This window comes from Protobothrops mucrosquamatus, unplaced genomic scaffold, assembly GCF_001527695.2.
Source record: "Protobothrops mucrosquamatus isolate PMUCROS unplaced genomic scaffold, P.Mucros_1.0 scaffold_242, whole genome shotgun sequence".
Taxonomy (NCBI): Eukaryota; Metazoa; Chordata; class Lepidosauria; order Squamata; family Viperidae; genus Protobothrops; species Protobothrops mucrosquamatus.
This window is the reverse complement of record NW_015386318.1, coordinates 389,559-406,229: the sequence shown is the minus strand read 5'-3', so window position 1 is coordinate 406,229 and position 16,671 is coordinate 389,559. Positions and strand designations below refer to the sequence as shown.

The 16,671-nt window shown below is 45.9% G+C and overlaps 1 protein-coding gene across 1 annotated transcript; it reads right to left on the bottom strand.

Annotated features, from left to right (window-relative positions):
• On the bottom strand, nt 1-4,881 carry LOC107301102 (immunoglobulin superfamily containing leucine-rich repeat protein-like). Its single transcript, XM_015830369.1, has 2 exons — nt 4,809-4,881; nt 1-1,935 (listed from the first exon to the last, which is right to left on the bottom strand). Exons 1-2 carry the CDS (start codon nt 4,869-4,871, stop codon nt 655-657), a joined length of 1,344 nt encoding a protein of 447 aa, XP_015685855.1. The 5' UTR covers nt 4,872-4,881; the 3' UTR covers nt 1-654.
• Between the last annotated feature and the right edge of the window lie 11,790 nt (nt 4,882-16,671).

Below are 16,671 nucleotides of genomic sequence, written 5' to 3'. Positions count from 1 at the left end.
CACATTTCGGACATTTTAATCCCTCCAGTTCTGATAGGTTATATTGAGAAAATCCTACATAGTTGTGTCTCTCTTCCTGCCAAGTTATGGAGTTGCTTCTCCTAATCCTTAAACCAACTAGGGATTACCTCCCATCGCCTTTAAATTTAAAACAGCTCCCATTTCAGGACCTGGCCAGATGACTCCCACACACCTAGTGAATGTAGAGTAATTAAAGAGTACAGAAACCTGATTTCTACTATGATGAATAATAAATGAAATGTCATTGTTAGTCTCTTGGAGAAGGTGTGCTGCTTCTTCTTCTTCTCCTGTACCTCTTCTGCATCTCTTCTGGCCTACTGGAAGTCGAACGCTGGAAGGATGCATTTGATAAAGAAGTTGTTTTGACGATGTTGGGACTTTTAAAAAAAATATAACTAATAAAAACTGATTTGCCTGATCAAAGGGCTGCCTATCAGGATTTTTAATTTTTTTTTCTCACATTGTCCACTTGTTTCTTTTCTTACTCGAGGATATGGGGAGACCTGCCCCAGTTCAAACGAAGATTCTTGATCTAGAACAGAAGTGTGAAACTTTGACCTAAACTAAAAGCTGCCATGGGCCATACTGTAGAAGGAAATCAGATTTTCTACACAATCCCAGATGGCAAATGTCTTAGCTGTCCTGGGCAAGCAAGAAGAACAGGAATAAACTCCAAAAACCCAGCGGGCTTTGAGATCCTCCACTGCAAACCGTCTTGGGCACTGTAGGAGTCAAATAGATAAACTTCACATTTTCTTCAGATGTCAGGACTTCTTTGATGTCACAAGTTTTGTTTGGGTTCTTGCTGGCTTGGAGATGGTTCTTGAGGAAAGTGGTGGGCTTCTCGGAGCCGGCCAAAGCCACGTGGACGGAGGCCTCACGAAAGCCAACGTCATTATAGGCCTGGCAAGTATACATGCCTTCACTGGTCTTGCTGAATTTGGTGACGGCCATGGATCCATTTTTGAAGACCAGAAAGCGCCCTCTGCTCTGTGAAGAACTTGCAGGATCTAGCAACAAATCCTCTTCTCTTTCAGTGTTGGGCCCATCGATGGCCACATGTTGATCAGCTGTCTGGATTTTCCACCTGATCTTTGGTGGGGGCTTACCCACGGCGTTGCAGTGCAATTGAAGGGTAAGCCCATCCTTCAACTTGCTATCACCCAGGCTGGAATGATAGACCAACTGGACTGATGGAAGGGCACAGTCCAGCTTCAAGGATCTCCCAAGAACGAGACCTTTCTGTTTCTCCGGAGTAGCACATGTAATGGACTTCTTCTCTGGAAGTGAAACCAGCGTGCTCTGTAGCCATCCATCTAACCACCAAATTTTACAGGTGCAGTCAAAGGGGTTGTTGTTGATTTGCAGCTGAGCTAACTTAGGCATGGAACTGAAGGTCCCATCCGAGAGAGTAGCCAGCCTATTGTCACTGAGCCAGAGAGAACGAAGGTCCTTAAGGGACTGAAAGGCTTCTGGTGGGATCTTCTCCAGATGGTTGTTGCTGAGCTTCAGCTGTTGCAGAGAGGTGAGGTTGGATAGGTCTCCCCAGGGGAAACTCATAATCTGATTGTGACTGAGATCAAGCGCTCGGAGGTGTACCAAAAAAGCAAAGGTGCCCTCAGCAATGGTGTCGATTTCGTTGTAGGAGAGCCACAAACCTTGTAGTTTTGCTGTGTTGGCAAAGGATTCTTCCCCCAATGAGGCAAGGTGGTTGACAGACAGGGTGAGGGTGGTGGTGTTGGAGGAGAAGTCCTGAGGAACCATCTGGAGATCTTGGTAAGAACAGTCTGCAACATATCGCTCGTATTTCTTCTTGGCTGCACACCGACAGACATCCGGGCAGCTCTGGATCCCCACAAAGAGCAGTGCAGTTAGCAAGCAGGTGAAGGGATCCATTGCTTTCTCCCCATTTAGCTGTAAAACAATAACAGTGGAGATTATCTTCCATACTGAGATCTAGTCCAACCCAACCATCAGCCTATAGCTGTGTTGTATCTCCTCAGATTGAACAAGGGGCACCACCTGATGGGACTTTCTTTTGTTGAGGGGAGGGAACCAATCTGGAGTTGGGTAATCTAACAAATCTGGTACCAAGACTTCTGCCCAGCAATTGTATGTGATAGCAAATTCATCCTCAATTTGTCTTGGAAAAAAATCATTCCAGCAACACTGGATGGATGAAGTGATAATAGTCAGAAAACTATGACAATCAAAAATATATTGCAGCTAGCAAGGAACACTATTTTTATTGCCAGCTTATGGACAAGCAGTCTGGAAGGGTAGGGTCTTCCACTCAAACAGGGGGTTGGACTAGAAGACCTCCAAAGTCCCTTCCAACCCTTCTAGGAATGTCCTTTGCGTAGATATACATCAGTCTCATTTCTATTTATTTCCTATCTGGATGTCCTTCAACCTTTCAATTCAATTTTAATCAAGAAAAGATCCTTCGCATTTTTAAAATTATTATGAAATACATCCTTTGCATAGGCTGTGTAGGCCAAGTCATAAAACTTAAGTAACATAGCATCCAATTTATAATTTTCCTGTACCAGTTCTCTTATTTTAAGAGTAGGTTCATGAGGTTTATTTCCATGTTATTTCCATGTTGTGTGAACCCAACCCTGTGCTGCTTAATAAATCAACTCTGGTTTAGCCCTGTAAACACACAGACTGAAGAAAGCATTCCCATTTCTCAACCATGGCAACTTTAAGATGTGTTCTCTTCCACTCCCAGAATTTTCCAGCCGGCAGATTCTGAGAATTGAAGTCCACACATTTTATAGTCACCAAGATTGAGAAACAGGGCCATAATCTATTCCGAATTAGTGTGCTTCTTTTGTTGTCTTGTTGAACTGCTACGCTGATCTCACAATTCTATTGGGAAGAAGTTATATTCGGCCAATTAGTATGTGTCTAGACTCTAGCTGAAGTTGTGCCTTGCCGTAAAAAGGATGACTTTATAGCTAAAAGAAGAAGAATTTTCTGGTAGATCATCAACACCTCACCACAACACCTTTCCAACAACACTTCTCTTCTTTCACATTCCCCAAGGGCAGTGACCTCATTCTGAGCTTTTCCCAATACGTGGAGTTTGGGAGTAGAACTCAGCAGCTCAAAGGTGAAGGCAAAGTCAGGACTTCAGGTCTTCTTGTATGGTTTTTCTATCAACCACATCCTGGAATTCAGGTTACAAATTTTGGTTGCCGCTAACACAACTGTACTGTTTTCCGTGGACTGCTTAAAAAGAAGTCTTCTTTCCCAGATGTAGAACTGGAGACTTGCCATGCACGCCTTCAGAAAATTATGGCTCCCCTAGTGCAATATATTTTGTTGATGACCTTTAGACTATCTCCAGAAGTTGTGTGTGCTCCAAGGCTGGAGGTTTTTAAGAAGAGATTGGACAGCCATTTGACTGAAAGAATAGAATAGAATAGAATAGAATAGAATAGAATAGAATAGAATAGAATAGAATAGAATAGAATAGAATAGAATAGAATGGAATGGAATGGAATGGAATAGAATAGAATCTGGAAGGGACCTTAGAGGCCTTCTAGTTCAGTCCCCTGCTCAAGCAGGAGAACCTATACCATCTCAGACAAGTGACTGTCTAGTCTCTTCTTAAAAATCTCCAGTGATGGAATACCCACAATTTCTGGAGGCAAGCTGTTCCACTGGTTAATTGTCCTCACTGTCAGGAAGTTTCTCCTTAATTCCAGGTTGCTTCTCTCTCTGGTCAGTTTCCAACCATTGTTTCTCGTCCTTCCCTCTGGTGCTTTGGTGAATAATGTGACCCCCTTTGTGGCAGGGGTTGGACAAGAAGACCTCCAAGGTCCCTTCCACTCTATTATTCTGTTAAGTTATGTTAAGTTCTACCTTCTGAAGAGGGCTTCATGAGGAGTGGGTGGCACCAGCATCAATGCTCTGGCATTGTATTGCTTTACCTGTTTCAGTGACAGAAGGCTGGTTAGGGGTCTTCACCTGGCACCCTGGATTTCTAGGGTGCTGTAGTTAAAACCTGATTCTGTAAGAGGCCCTCCCCTGAATTCTCTCAAGTCCTAATCACCAGTTCAAATCCTAACCACTGCCTGGAAAAACTAGAATCTGTGCTTCACGTTTGTTTTTCTCTCCCTTAAGCTAAGAACAGTCACAAAACCAATGAATAGTTTAAAAGGCTGGCTTTTCCCAGGTGTGCTGAGGATCCATCCCATCTGATCAGCAATGGATGATGGGGAAGGTGGCCTCAACATCTCTCTAGGACCAACGAGAAGAACGTCTTGTATTTTTCACTATTGAGCTTAGCGGCTGCTCAAAAACTGGAATTTACAGCAAAATCTGAAGGGGCAAATTCAACACGCTTGAAATTGAGCTGTTTTCTCGGCATTCATTGAAGCCACCACAATTTGGAATCTTCTCTAGAAAAACTTTACAAAGTTTGGTTGGTTCTCTGGTAGAACCCCAAAAAGAAGCAAATCTCATTTCGTTCCCTTTCCTCTCCGGAATAGTAGTCCTTATCCCTTCCTTCCAATTTTTGCAGCCATTACCCTCCTCCCTCAAATACGCTACGCAAAAAACCCATCAGCCCAGATGTTTCCTTTCTCCCAATTTCACAATCCCTGGCCCTAAAACAGAGTCACTCGGCAAGGGAGAGGAACTGAAATCCGAGGAAAATTAGAACCAGCTTTTAGAGGGGGGTAAAAAAATAAAAAAGGCATCATCCCAGAAAATAAGCAATTTAACGACAACGAACTTAAGACACAAAAAGGAATGTTTTTCTCTTGTTTTTTTACCTTTTTCCAAGCTCCCCTGTTTTGTCTCTTGCGATGTTTCAGGAGGAAAACTTCTACAAACATTGCGTTGAGAGAGCAGACAGAGTTAGGCATTCCAAAAACATTAATAATAATAGAAAGTCCTGCCTCCAATTTGGCAGGAGTTGGAGCAAAGCAGTGGGGGGGCGGAGGAGTTGATTTTCTGCAGGCCTCACTAAAAAAAGAGAAATGTTTGGGTTTTTTTCTGTTTAATGGAAGGGGCCTCTGGTATGCAGTGTGCTTTCTGGAAATAAACTGTTCATGTTGTCTCTGACGGGGACATTCAAGGAAAAGACATCCGAAAAGTTTATTCTCGATATTCTGGATTTCCACTGAGGGTTCAGATTGATTGAGTTTTCCTCCTCTCATTAATACACACAGATTTTACATATTTGTTTGTTTAATTGATTTGGGCAGCAGCCCTTCTCGCCAAACAGCTCAGGCTGTGTATAACACCAGAATAATAGAATAACAGAGCTTGGAGGTCATCTAGTCCAACCCCCTGCTCAGGCAGGAGACCCTATACCATTACAGACAAATGGTTATCCAATCACTTCTTAAAAACCATCCAGTGATGAAGCACCCACAACTTCTGGAGGCAAGCCATTCCACTGGTTAATTGTCCTCCCTGTTAGGAAATTTCTCCTTAATTCTAGGTTTCTTCTCTCCTTGATTAGTTGCCATCTGTTGTTCCTTGTCTTGCCTTCTGGTGCTTTGGAGAATAGGCTGACCCCTCTTCTTTGTGGCAGCCCCTCAAATATTGGAACCAATAAACACCAATAAACAATAACTATAAAATCTATGGCCTGGTGGCTTTTTCTTTCAGAGATATTTATTTACCTCAACAGAGAAACAGAATGATCCAGGGCAAAAAAGCAGTAGGAACTGATTGTAAATGACCAGGTTGAGCCTGAAGGAGGCGTCAAGCATGTCATAAGTCACGAATCCCTGCACACTTGCAAGAGATCCAAGTCCAGCCCACCTTGAATGCCTTCCTTATTTCCCGCTCTTTTCCCTTGACTGTTAGTTGGTCAGATTCTTGTAGAGAGCTTAAGCTTGTAATAAATCTTTATACTCATTTGAACTGCCTGAATATCCTGATTTCCCCAGCGTTTGACTGTGACTTCCTGCCAGCTTGATTATGGTTGATTGTCCTCCAGCTGAGACTTATCTCCTCAACTTCCAGAGGACTCGGCCAGGATTGGTCTACTGAAACTCTGGGAAGCAGCACGGCACCACAGCTGCACCGAAGCAATCACAAGTTTGCCAAATTTCAATCCTCTCGGAGTCGTGGGTCTCGGATTTTGAATACGTTTTGTAGGTTAGCTCGATTCAGATACATCAATTCAAAAATGGTGATCCTATGATGCCCTATTTTGCCCAATGGAAGATTACAAGCAATTAAACAGACCCAAGAGTTTGAGTATGATTTAACTGGGTTAATTAAAAACCCAACTCGCCATGAAACAAAATATGAGATGGCAAGGAACGTGGGACATACAAACCAACTCTGGAAGATTATCGAAGCATTGGCCTTGGCAAAGTCTCAGATGATTAAATTAAAAATTGCCCACAGAACCGATTCAGATACTATCCGTAGTCCATGGCATATTTTCACTCCTGCTTTCTTATTTATTTTTTCCCTTCCTTTGTACATACTCACTTAAAAATTCACACCTTCTCTGTCTCCTCCAGGCTGTAAAGCACAGATGGGGAGGAGTAAATAAAATGGAGATTGTCTGTCTCCCCGATGAATAACAGATGAAGCAGAGTCTCTAACCTGACTCACCGGCTGCTTTGGACTGAAGTAATGTCTCTTAACATAGGCAATATATTCTAAAGCATATAGATAAAAAAAACAACCTTGCTCTGCTTTCCTTTTTTTGTAAAATGACTACAAAGGCTAGTTCAGCTTATGTGGGAAGGGAAAACAATCGGTTGGGTCTGTGTGAGGGTGTGTGTTTCGGGTGTCTCAGACAGCAGATGTGGTAGGCTAGAGAAGACATCAAGGTCATCTTTTTGGCCTCCTCCATCTTCGACTTTTATGAGGCCACCTGTCGTCTCCTCCCCTCGCTTTTTGAGCTTGCTACCTTCCGGTGTGGTGATTCTGCTGTCCATCCACCACTGCTCATAGTACACAGAACATAGAATAATAGGATTGGAAGTGATCTTGGAGGTATCCTAGTCCAATCCCCTGCCCATGGCAGGAGACAGCTTCCAATCCGGTCCTCACCCATTCCAAGACTTCAGGAGATGTTCGTCTCATCCTTTCCATTAAGGCAGTGATGGTGAACCTTTTAGAGACCGAGTGCCCAAACTGCAACCCAAAACCCACTTCTTTATCGTCGGGTGCCAGGTGGGCGTGGCCCACTGGGTGGGCGTGGCTGTGGTGGTCATCGCAGATTGGGTGGGCGTGGCCAAGGTGGGCGTGATCATCTCAATATTGCTCGTGGGGAGGGACGCCTGTGGGGGCCGGGCAGGGTTGGGAGAGATCCAGGGGGTCTCTGGCAGGTGGGGTGGTGAGCAGGAGGCTCGTCCTGTGGGGTGAGGCAAGGCAGGGCAGGGGTGCTATTGTCACAGGGCAAGATGAGGCAGGGGCCGGGGCGGCTGCTGCCTGACACCATCGGCCCCTGCACACAGAGGCCAGTGAGCGCATGGGTACTGGGATGCATCCAGCCATGTGGGACCTCGGCGAGTTAGTGGGCAGCTGGTTGAAGAGGGACGGTTGCCATTTCTGGGGCACAGCGAGCGTGCCCACAGAGAGGGCTCTGAGTGCCGCCTCTGGCACGCGTACCACAGGTTCGCCACCACTGCATTAAGGTATCTGTCCATAATTTCTTCTTTCAAACTGTTTCTGCAGAAAAAGGAGTCCACCCCTTCTTTAAACACCTGTTGTTCTCCATCGATGAAAAAATGGATGTCAACCAATCACAGTCCAATTATCTGTGATCTGTTCCTTTAGCTACCAGATCCAAGAGGAGTTTGGGACTGGATTCAATCGATCTCCCCTGTTCTTCCTTTTTTCCCAATTAGAGGAAACAGGCCAAGAGCAGGCCATCCAACTGATGGATGATGCTTAAGAGTTATAGATCCTGCTTGGGCTTCTGAGATGGAGAGTCTAACTTGGGAAGGGATAAGGATTCCTTTAGAGCAGGGGTGTCCATCTTTGGCAACTTTAAGACTTGTGGACTTCAATGCCCAGAATTCCCCATGCTGTAGCCCTTACCCTCGGGAATGTTGCCCCTTCAGAGATCAGGAGGATCCCAATCCTGTTGGTGATCTCTAAGATCATGAAGAAGAGTGGGTTGGGTGCCTAAGCCTGGAATCTCAAGGGTGTAAAGGGCCCCATTGTCTGGCTGTATTAACATCCATAGTAACAATTTTACTTGGTGCTGTATATATCTGTGCACTGATGATGTTACCTAGTTGGGTAATGAAACGTCTGCAAGAAAACAACTAAGCTCAGGAAGCACCAAGGACTCCACAGTTTCCCCCCCACACACCTCCACCTGTTCCTCCTCCACTGCACACGCCCCACTTCCTTCTAGCACTGATGATGTTACCTAGTTGGGTCATGAAATGTCTGCAAGAAAACAACCAAGCTCAGAGGGCACCAAGGACCCCACAATCCTCCTCCTCCTCTTCTCCTCCTTTCCTCTTCCTCCTCCTCCTCCTCTTCCTCTTCTCCACTTCCTTCTAGCACTGATGATGTTACCTAGCTGGGTAATGAAACGTCTGCAAGAAAACAACCAAGCTCAGAGGGCACCAAGGGCACCACAATTCAACCCTGAGCCACGAATATTCTCTTCCAAAGATATATTTATTTTGTTCTCCTTTAATTGTTTGAATTGCTTTTATGTTTTATGATGTACATGGGTTGAGATGGACAGCTGTAGAAATCAAATCAAATCAAATCAAATAATATAAAACCTGCATACTATTACCCCCAAAAATGTCTATGTACACCTTCCTCTAATCAGCAGGAGTCAAAATTGACTGGAAGGCATCTATCTTACCCATAATGGCTGCGTTTCTCGGAAGAGAAATTTGTCATCTTGCCTCGTATTCCTTCTACTTCCCGCTCCCGAAGGGATCCATGCCGTATCCTCCAATTCCAATATCTCATCATAACTAGATTCCCGGGAGAATTATTAGGTGGGAGGGGGCCGAAAGGGAGAGAAATCTATTACTCTCTAATTAATTGGAGGCGGAGATGGCTGCGTTTCCCCTCTCTTTTCTATGTCTTAAAGCGAGAAACTCAATTAAAATGTGTCCACCAGAGACCATTTTTCCATAATGAGAAAGTCTACATTTCTAACGCACCGTAAAAATGTTGATATTGTCTCCCGCTCTGGAGAAAGAAGATTTATGCCATTTCGGTTCCGATAGCCAGACTCAAAATTGAGCAGAGGCTTAAAGAAAAAAAGAAAAGAAAAGAAGAAAAGAAAAAAAGAAAGAAAAGAATAGAAAAGAAAAGAAAAGAAAAAAGAAAAGAAAAGAAAAGAAAAGAAAAGAAAAGAAAAGAAAAGAAAAGAAAGGTGACAAATATATGTTACTTTTTTTGCCCTGGAGGGTTTGGCCTGCAGAATGTCCCCATTTTGCCCTCTGCTCAATTCTTAGATGGTTTCATTTCCTTTAAAATAATGACAAATCCCCTCCCTTGCTTTACAGATAGTCCTCAATTTACGACCCACAATTGGGACCAGAATTTCCATCGCTAAGCAAGGTGGTTTGCTAAGTGAATAGTGCCCGGTTTTGCCACCTTTTTTGGGGGCCACGGTCGTTAAGCAAAGAGCGGCGGTTCTTAAGTGAGGGATGCAGTCATTAAGTGAAGCCGGCTTCCTTTATTGACTCTACCTATCAGGAGCTGTCAATCATGGCCCTGGGATGCTGCAAACTTCATAAATACACACCAGTTAACAACCCTGGGGATGTGGCGACAGTCATAACTGTGAGGACTTCCAAGCACAGGTAATCTCCAACATACGACCGCAACTGAGCTCAAAATTTCTGCTGCCAAGCGAGGCATCTGTTAAGTGAGTTTGCCCCCGTTTTACGACCTTCCTTGCCACAGTTGATAAGCAAATCGCTGCTGTTGTTAAGTGAGTCACATGTCATTAAGTGAATCCAGCTTTCCCCATTGGCTTTGCTTGTCAGAAGGTTGCAAAAGGGGATCATGTGACCCTAGGACAGTGATGGCGAACCTTTTAGAGACCGAGTGCCCAAACTGCAACCCAAAACCCACTTATGTATCGCCGGGTGCCAGGTGGGTGTGGTCCACTTGGCGGGCACAGCTACAGTGGGCTTGGCAGACTGTGTGGGCATGGCCACTGGATGGGTGTGGCTGCAGTAGTCATGGCAGATTGGGTGGGCATGGCCGGGGTGGGCGTGGCCATCTTGATGTTGCTTATGGGGAGGGACACCTGTGGGAGCCGGTCAGGGTTAAGGAAGATCCATGGGGTTTCTGGCGGGTGGGATGGTGGGCTCCCCAATGGTGGCTTCAGGTTGGCTGGCCTTAGGCCAGTGATGGCGAAGTTTTAGAGACCACATGTGCTGGGGCGATGGCGCTTGCCCACAGAGAGGGCTCTGCATGCCGCCTCTGGCACATGTGCCATAGGTTCGCCACCACTGCCCTAGGACACTGCAGCCATCATAAATGTGAGTCAGTTGCCAAGTGTCTGAATTTTGATCACGTGACCACAGGGAGCCTGCAACAGTCGTAAGTGTGAAAAATAAGTCATTTTTATTTTTAGTGCTTGTTGTAACTTTGAACGGTCACTAAACGAACTATTGCCAGTTGAGGACGGCCTGTAATTTTTTTTCCCACTGCCATTGTAGCTTCAAATGGTCACTAAACAAATGATTCTAAGCCGAGGCCTATCGCAATTTTTAGGGCTGTTGAAAATATTTGAATGGATTCCCCAAACTTGATTAGACCGAAACACTTGACGAAAAAAACACCACAGATAATCCAGACTATATTGAACATTTGGGATCCATGTTCATTTTAAGAGCCAGTTTGTTCCCGTTTGGTGCAAATCCCTTCAGGACATAATAAAATCTATCTTCCAGCTCTAACAGGATCCATTATCCTCCTTCTCCGTGGAGAGACAGGGAGACGTGCTCTCCATACGGATCGTGCTTTTAATCAGAGGGGAAATTTACAATATCATTAGCTGCAGTGATAGGATTCCGAACACATCTCTTTGGACAAAGGAGATTGCCTTTTTCCTAATAGTTCACTGTGTTATTGTGAGAACATCGATTCCTTGTCTTTTCTCACAAGCAAACACGTTCCTCGAAACCAGTGTGAATTGTGAAGGCACAGCAGGTTCCTGCTGGATGCTGTGTCTGCGTTGTGAGTGACATTGTCACTCTCCAATCAAGTTCTCTGTTTGAAACGCCGGTCAAATGGCTTCGCTGCATTCATGCTTTTGTTTCGTGGTTTTGCTGTAATCCAGGGGTGTCAAACTCAATTTCATTGAGGGCCGCATCAGCATTGCGGTTGCCCTGGGGATGTGTGGCCAGGGTGGGTGCGGCCTACTGGGTGGGCGTGGATGGAGTGGGTGTGGCCTACTGGGTGGGCGTGGCCAGCTCTACATCGTTCGCATCAAGGATGCCTGTGGGGGCCTGGGCAGGAGTGGGACAGATCTGAGGGTCTCTGGCAGAAGGGGGTGGGACCAGGGCAAGCGCCAAGGCATGGTCCACTGGAAGAGCCTGCCGAAACCCTTCCCCCAGAGCCCACCAAGCCGGATATGTGAAGTAGGCGAGGGCCATTTGCTGGCCACTTCCAGGCAATGATGCATTTCTTCATTCCTCACAAAGGGTGACCCCTCCCCAGCATGCACCCAGGGGGTGGGGCCGACACAGCAGGGGCTGGTTCCTCGCTCTTTCCAGACGGCCTTGTGGAGCTAAGACTGAATGCGTTTCGGCATAAATGGCCACCACAAAATTGTACATTGGCTCCTGGCTGGCCTGGGCCAGGGCCAAGGCAGCGGGGGCCGTTCCCTCACTGTTTCCAGGATGGCTTCGCGGGCCACATGAAACCACTTCGCGGGCCGCATCCGGCCCCCGGGCCTTGTGTTTGACATGTCTGCTGTAGTCCTTCAAGATTTGACTGAATGACTTAAGTACAGGAAGTCCTCAACTTATGGTCACAACTGAGACCAGAATTTCTGTTGCTAAGTGGGGCAGTTGTAAGTGAGTTTGGCCCCATTTTACAACTTTTCTTCCCCCGGTGGTTAAGTGAACCACCGCAGCGCAGTTGTTAAATGAGTAACATGGTTGTTAAGTGAATCTGGCTTCCCCCAATTGACTTCGCTTGTCAGAAGGTCACAAAAGGGGATCACGTGACCCCGGGACACTGTGACCATCATAAATATGTGTCAGTTGCCAAGCGACCAAATTTTGATCATGTGACCCTGGGGATGCTGCAGTGGTTATATGTGTGGGAAAAAAGTCAAAGATCACTTTTTTTTAAATGCCGTTGTAACTTCAAATGGTCACTAAATGAATGGCTGTAAGTTGGGAACGTCCTGCAGTCCTTCAAGGTTTGAATAAATGGCATGCAACTGCCCTAAGTGACTGGCAGAAATGTGAATGGGCAGGTAGGATTTGACAGGTGAGGACTGATAAGATTCCTTGTGCGAAGCTGGCTTGTCTACCCAGGCACATCTTTCTCTCTCTCTCTTAGAAAGAGAACAGAGAAGAGCAACAAAGATGATTAGGGGACTGGAGGCTAAAACATACGAGGAACGGTTGCTGGAATTGGGGATGTCTAGTTTAATGAAGAGAAGGACGAGGGGGGACAGGATAGCAGTCTTCCAGTATCTCAGGGGCTGCCCCAAAGAAGAGGGAGTCAAGCTGTTCTCCAAAGCGCCTGAAGGCAGGACAAGAAACAACGGATGGAAACTAATCAAGGAGAGAAGCAACCTAGAACTAAGGAGAAACTTCCTGACAGTTAGAACAATTAACCAGTGGAACAACCTGCCTCCAGAAGCGGTGAATGCTCCAACATTGGAAGTTTTTAAGAAGAGATTGGACAACCATTTGTCTGAAATGGTATAGGGTTTCCTGCCTGAGCAGTGGGTTGGACTAGATGACCTCCAAGGTCCCTTCCAACTTTCTTATTATTATTATTATTATTATTATTATTATTATTATTATTAGTAGTAGTAGTAGTAGTAGTAGTAGTAGTAGTAGTAGTAGTAGTAGTATTTAATAATGTTAATGTTAATGTTAATATTAGTATTAATATTAATATTATAATATAATAATATTAATATTATTAATATTATTATTATTCATTAGACGTGAAACTCAGTCAACTGAACATTCAAATTGACTGGCGCTGATGGTTGACACGGGTTGTGGCCAGCATCCTAGGTATCAACCAGGTACCTCCTTAAAATGTAAGATGTTCCGAGTAGCGCAGTTTTTTGTAGTATTATTATTATTATTAGTAGTAGTAGTAGTAGTATTAAAATAAATAAAATAAAAATGAAATAAAAAATGAAATAAACTCCTGCTGTAAGAATGCAGAAAGGGGACCGGCTGCCCAATTTACCACCCCTGCCGATTCACGTCAACTCGCTCTCCGTGCTGAAAAGCGACTAAGCGTTTGATGCTTGCCAGATCGCTGCGTCCCGACTGCGTTATCCCCGAGACAGCAGCCCGCTTCGGATAGCGGCTGTGGAAAGGAGGAGAGAAATGCTGAAATCGTCCTGGCGTCTCTGCCAAGGCAGGAAACGTGCTGCTTTGCGCCTCCTGCCTTCTGCAAATTAGCTCCGCTTGAAGCAGGAGAGGAAGCCAAGGGCCCCATCTGCTCTGGAACCCCCCGCCGGGAGAAGCCAGGTTTTCACTTTTCAGATTCTGGAGGGCCAAGCCTAAAAGGGTGTGTGTGTGTGTGTGTGTGTGTGTGCGCGCGTTTCGTTTCACAACTGAGGTTTTAGCCATTGGGGGGTGTGCAGCCTGCAACGCTGCCTGGAATTGGCTACTTGAGAGTCAGTTTGGTCCCTTGGTGAAGGCACCCGATGAGTTCGAGTTCTGCCTTAGGTGTCAAAGCCAGCTGGGTGACTTTGGGGCCAATCAGCAGGAGACAATGAGATTTAGTCCCACCTTAGGCATCAAAGGTGGTTGGGTGACTTTGGGCCACTCAACAGGAGATGGTGAATTTTAGTTCTGCCTTGGGCTCCAAAGATGGCTGGGTGACTTTAGCGCTCTCTCTCTCTCTCTCTCTCTCTCTCTCTCTCTCTCTCTCTCTCTCTCTCTCTCTCTCTCTCTCTCTCTCTCTCTCTCTCTCTCTCCCCGCTTTTAATTGACAATCGTGCTCAGGAGAAGGAGTGGAAACATTTGGGGCAGAAAAGCGTGGAGCCAGGAAAATAAATGGCTGAGGGGTTTTTTTGGGGGGGGAGAGGGGTTTGTAATCCAGCGTATTTTCCACCGGGGGTCTCCTTCAACTCCAAAGTTAATTTGCGTTCAAGCGGGCCCCGACGTTCTTTTCCAAATCCTTCTGCCACGGGATGGAATTTTGCGCCACTTTTATTTTTTTATTTGTTATTTTTGTTTTATTTTCACGTGTGGATCATCCTACCTGGGTAAGGTAAATCTGGCAAGGGCGCCCTTGCTGCTTCCCGCTTCTGGAATGTTGTAACCCATTCAGCATTCCCGGACTGGTTCCCCTCCCACTGCAAACCCCATGTTCCTCCCTCAGCAGAGCCTAAGGCTGGGGATGATGGGGACATTTACTCCAAGGCTCTTGGAACGCTTCGGGCTGGGCACCGCTGGTGTAAGCAGGATCCATTCGAATCTCCAGCCTGCGCAGATCCAAAAGTATCTCTGCCAATTCTCAAAATATCAACCTCCTCCCCCTCTCTCTCTCTCTCTCACACACACACACAAATACATACACACAAACGTTGTTCTTGTTGGTTGTAAGGCTCCCCTTGTTTCCAAAGCGAAAGCTGAAAGGAAGCGCCGCGCAAACGCGAGAGCTCCGCGCGGCATTCCGGGCGCCTAAGAGCGCGCGAAGTCAAACGCCGTTTGACTTCCTCCTTGGACCACGGAGTCCATATGGCACGCCTCTCTCTTTGCCAAGAATCGGGGGTCTCCCGTCGGCAGGCTGAGGCTCTGAGACACCCACCCCCCCCCCGCGCTTTCTTTAAGCCAAAGTCTGTTCCAGTAAGCCTTCATCCCGTGGCGCCCTCTCTCCTTTCCTTTTTCTGATTTTTGCACTATGAAACGATTAGATGAGCTGGGGTCTCCTCCGGCGGACCCCCCCACACACACACACCGATCCCTGGGGCCAAATCTTCGAATTGTCTAACAGGAAAGGCTTGCTAACAGTCCTTTCAAAGTTGCTCTTTGAGCAACCCCACTGCTCTTTAGAAGGCCAGATCCTGAAGTTGAAACTCAAATACTTTGGCCACCTAATGAGAAGGAAGGACTCACTGGAGAAGAGCCTAATGCTGGGAAAGATGGAGGGCAAGAGAAGGGGACGACAGAGAATGAGGTGGCTGGATGGAGTCACTGAAGCAGGAGGCGTGAGCTTCAGTGGACTCCAGAAGATGGTAGAGGACAGGAAGACCTGGAGGAACGTGGTCCATGGGGTCGCGATGGGTCGGACACGACTTCGCAATTAACAACAACAACATTAACAGAATAACAAGGCTGGAAGGGACCATGGAGATCTTCTAGTCCAACCCCCTACTCAGGCAGGAAACCCGGTACCATTTCTGGCAAATGGTTGTGTTTTCGCCATTCGTGTTTTGTTTCGTTTTTTGTAAAGTCACTACTCCCCCCCCCCGCGCCCTCGCTGCTGGCCCAAATTATCGCAATTAAAGTCAACTCGTCCCTAAAAACTTAATTACTCCCCTCCTCGAATTTGTCTCCTCCCTCCACACACAAACATAACACACGGAGCGCGCAGCTTTTTAAATGCGAAGACCTGTGAAGGTGGGAACGATTGAGCTCTCCAGAAAATGAAACGGATATGATTAATTTTGGTAAACCGAAGCGGGCTTCTATAAGTTCTGATGAGAATTAGCGGGGGGGGGGAGAGGAACGGGACAAGGAGGAAAGGGAGAGGGCAGGTCCCTTCTGGCAAAAGACACCCACCCCCCCTTTTCCAGAACTGGCAGCCAGGGGGATTAACCTTGCGCTGTTTTTTTATATATATATATTCAGCATGAGGGGGCAACGAGATACTCTGCATTTCTATTACAAAGCTTTTGCAGAGAGGAATCGGGGTGGGGGCAGCGAAGGGGCAGAATCACTGAGTTTGCTTTTTCTTTTCATCCCATTTGGAATTCAATCTACTGTTAAAAAAAAAAAAAAAAGCAAAATTCTCCCAGTTCGCCAAATAAGGATGCAACAGAGTAGGGTTTTGTTTTGTTTTTTTGCTCTGTTTTTATTGGACTTTCCATCTACAGAAACATACCCCTCTTGTGGCTCGAATTTGATAGTATCATTAATTCTTCTTAGACTTCAAACCATCATCGTATACAGTATTTAAGTGGTATTATTTCTCCCAGCCCTGGAGAGGGAGAAAAAATTGTGCTGTTTCTTAGTTGATCTTTTGTTGTGTTTGCATTTTTGTTGCGTTATTTTCCTTGACAAAAGTCTAAAAATATATACTAATAAAACCACAGGTTCACTGATGCAGAAACTATTTTGCTCCCAAAATCAGCAGCCAGACCCACCAATATTTTTTTCCTTTCCTTTCCTTTCCTTTCCTTTCCTTCCTCTTTCCTTTCCTTTCCTTTCCTTCCTCTCCTTTCCTTTCCTTCCTCTTTCCTTTCCTTTCCTTTCCTTTCCTTCCTCTCCTTTCCTTTCCTTTCCTTTCCTT

Bases quoted from the DNA above. Each gene is read 5' to 3' on its own strand.
- LOC107301102 (XM_015830369.1), bottom strand. From the start codon at position 4,871: ATGTTTGTAGAAGTTTTCCTCCTGAAACATCGCAAGAGACAAAACAGG. The intron at 1,936-4,808 runs GTAAAAAAACAA...ATTGTTTTACAG, and splicing joins ACAGGGGAGCTTGGAAAAAG to CTAAATGGGGAGAAAGCAAT.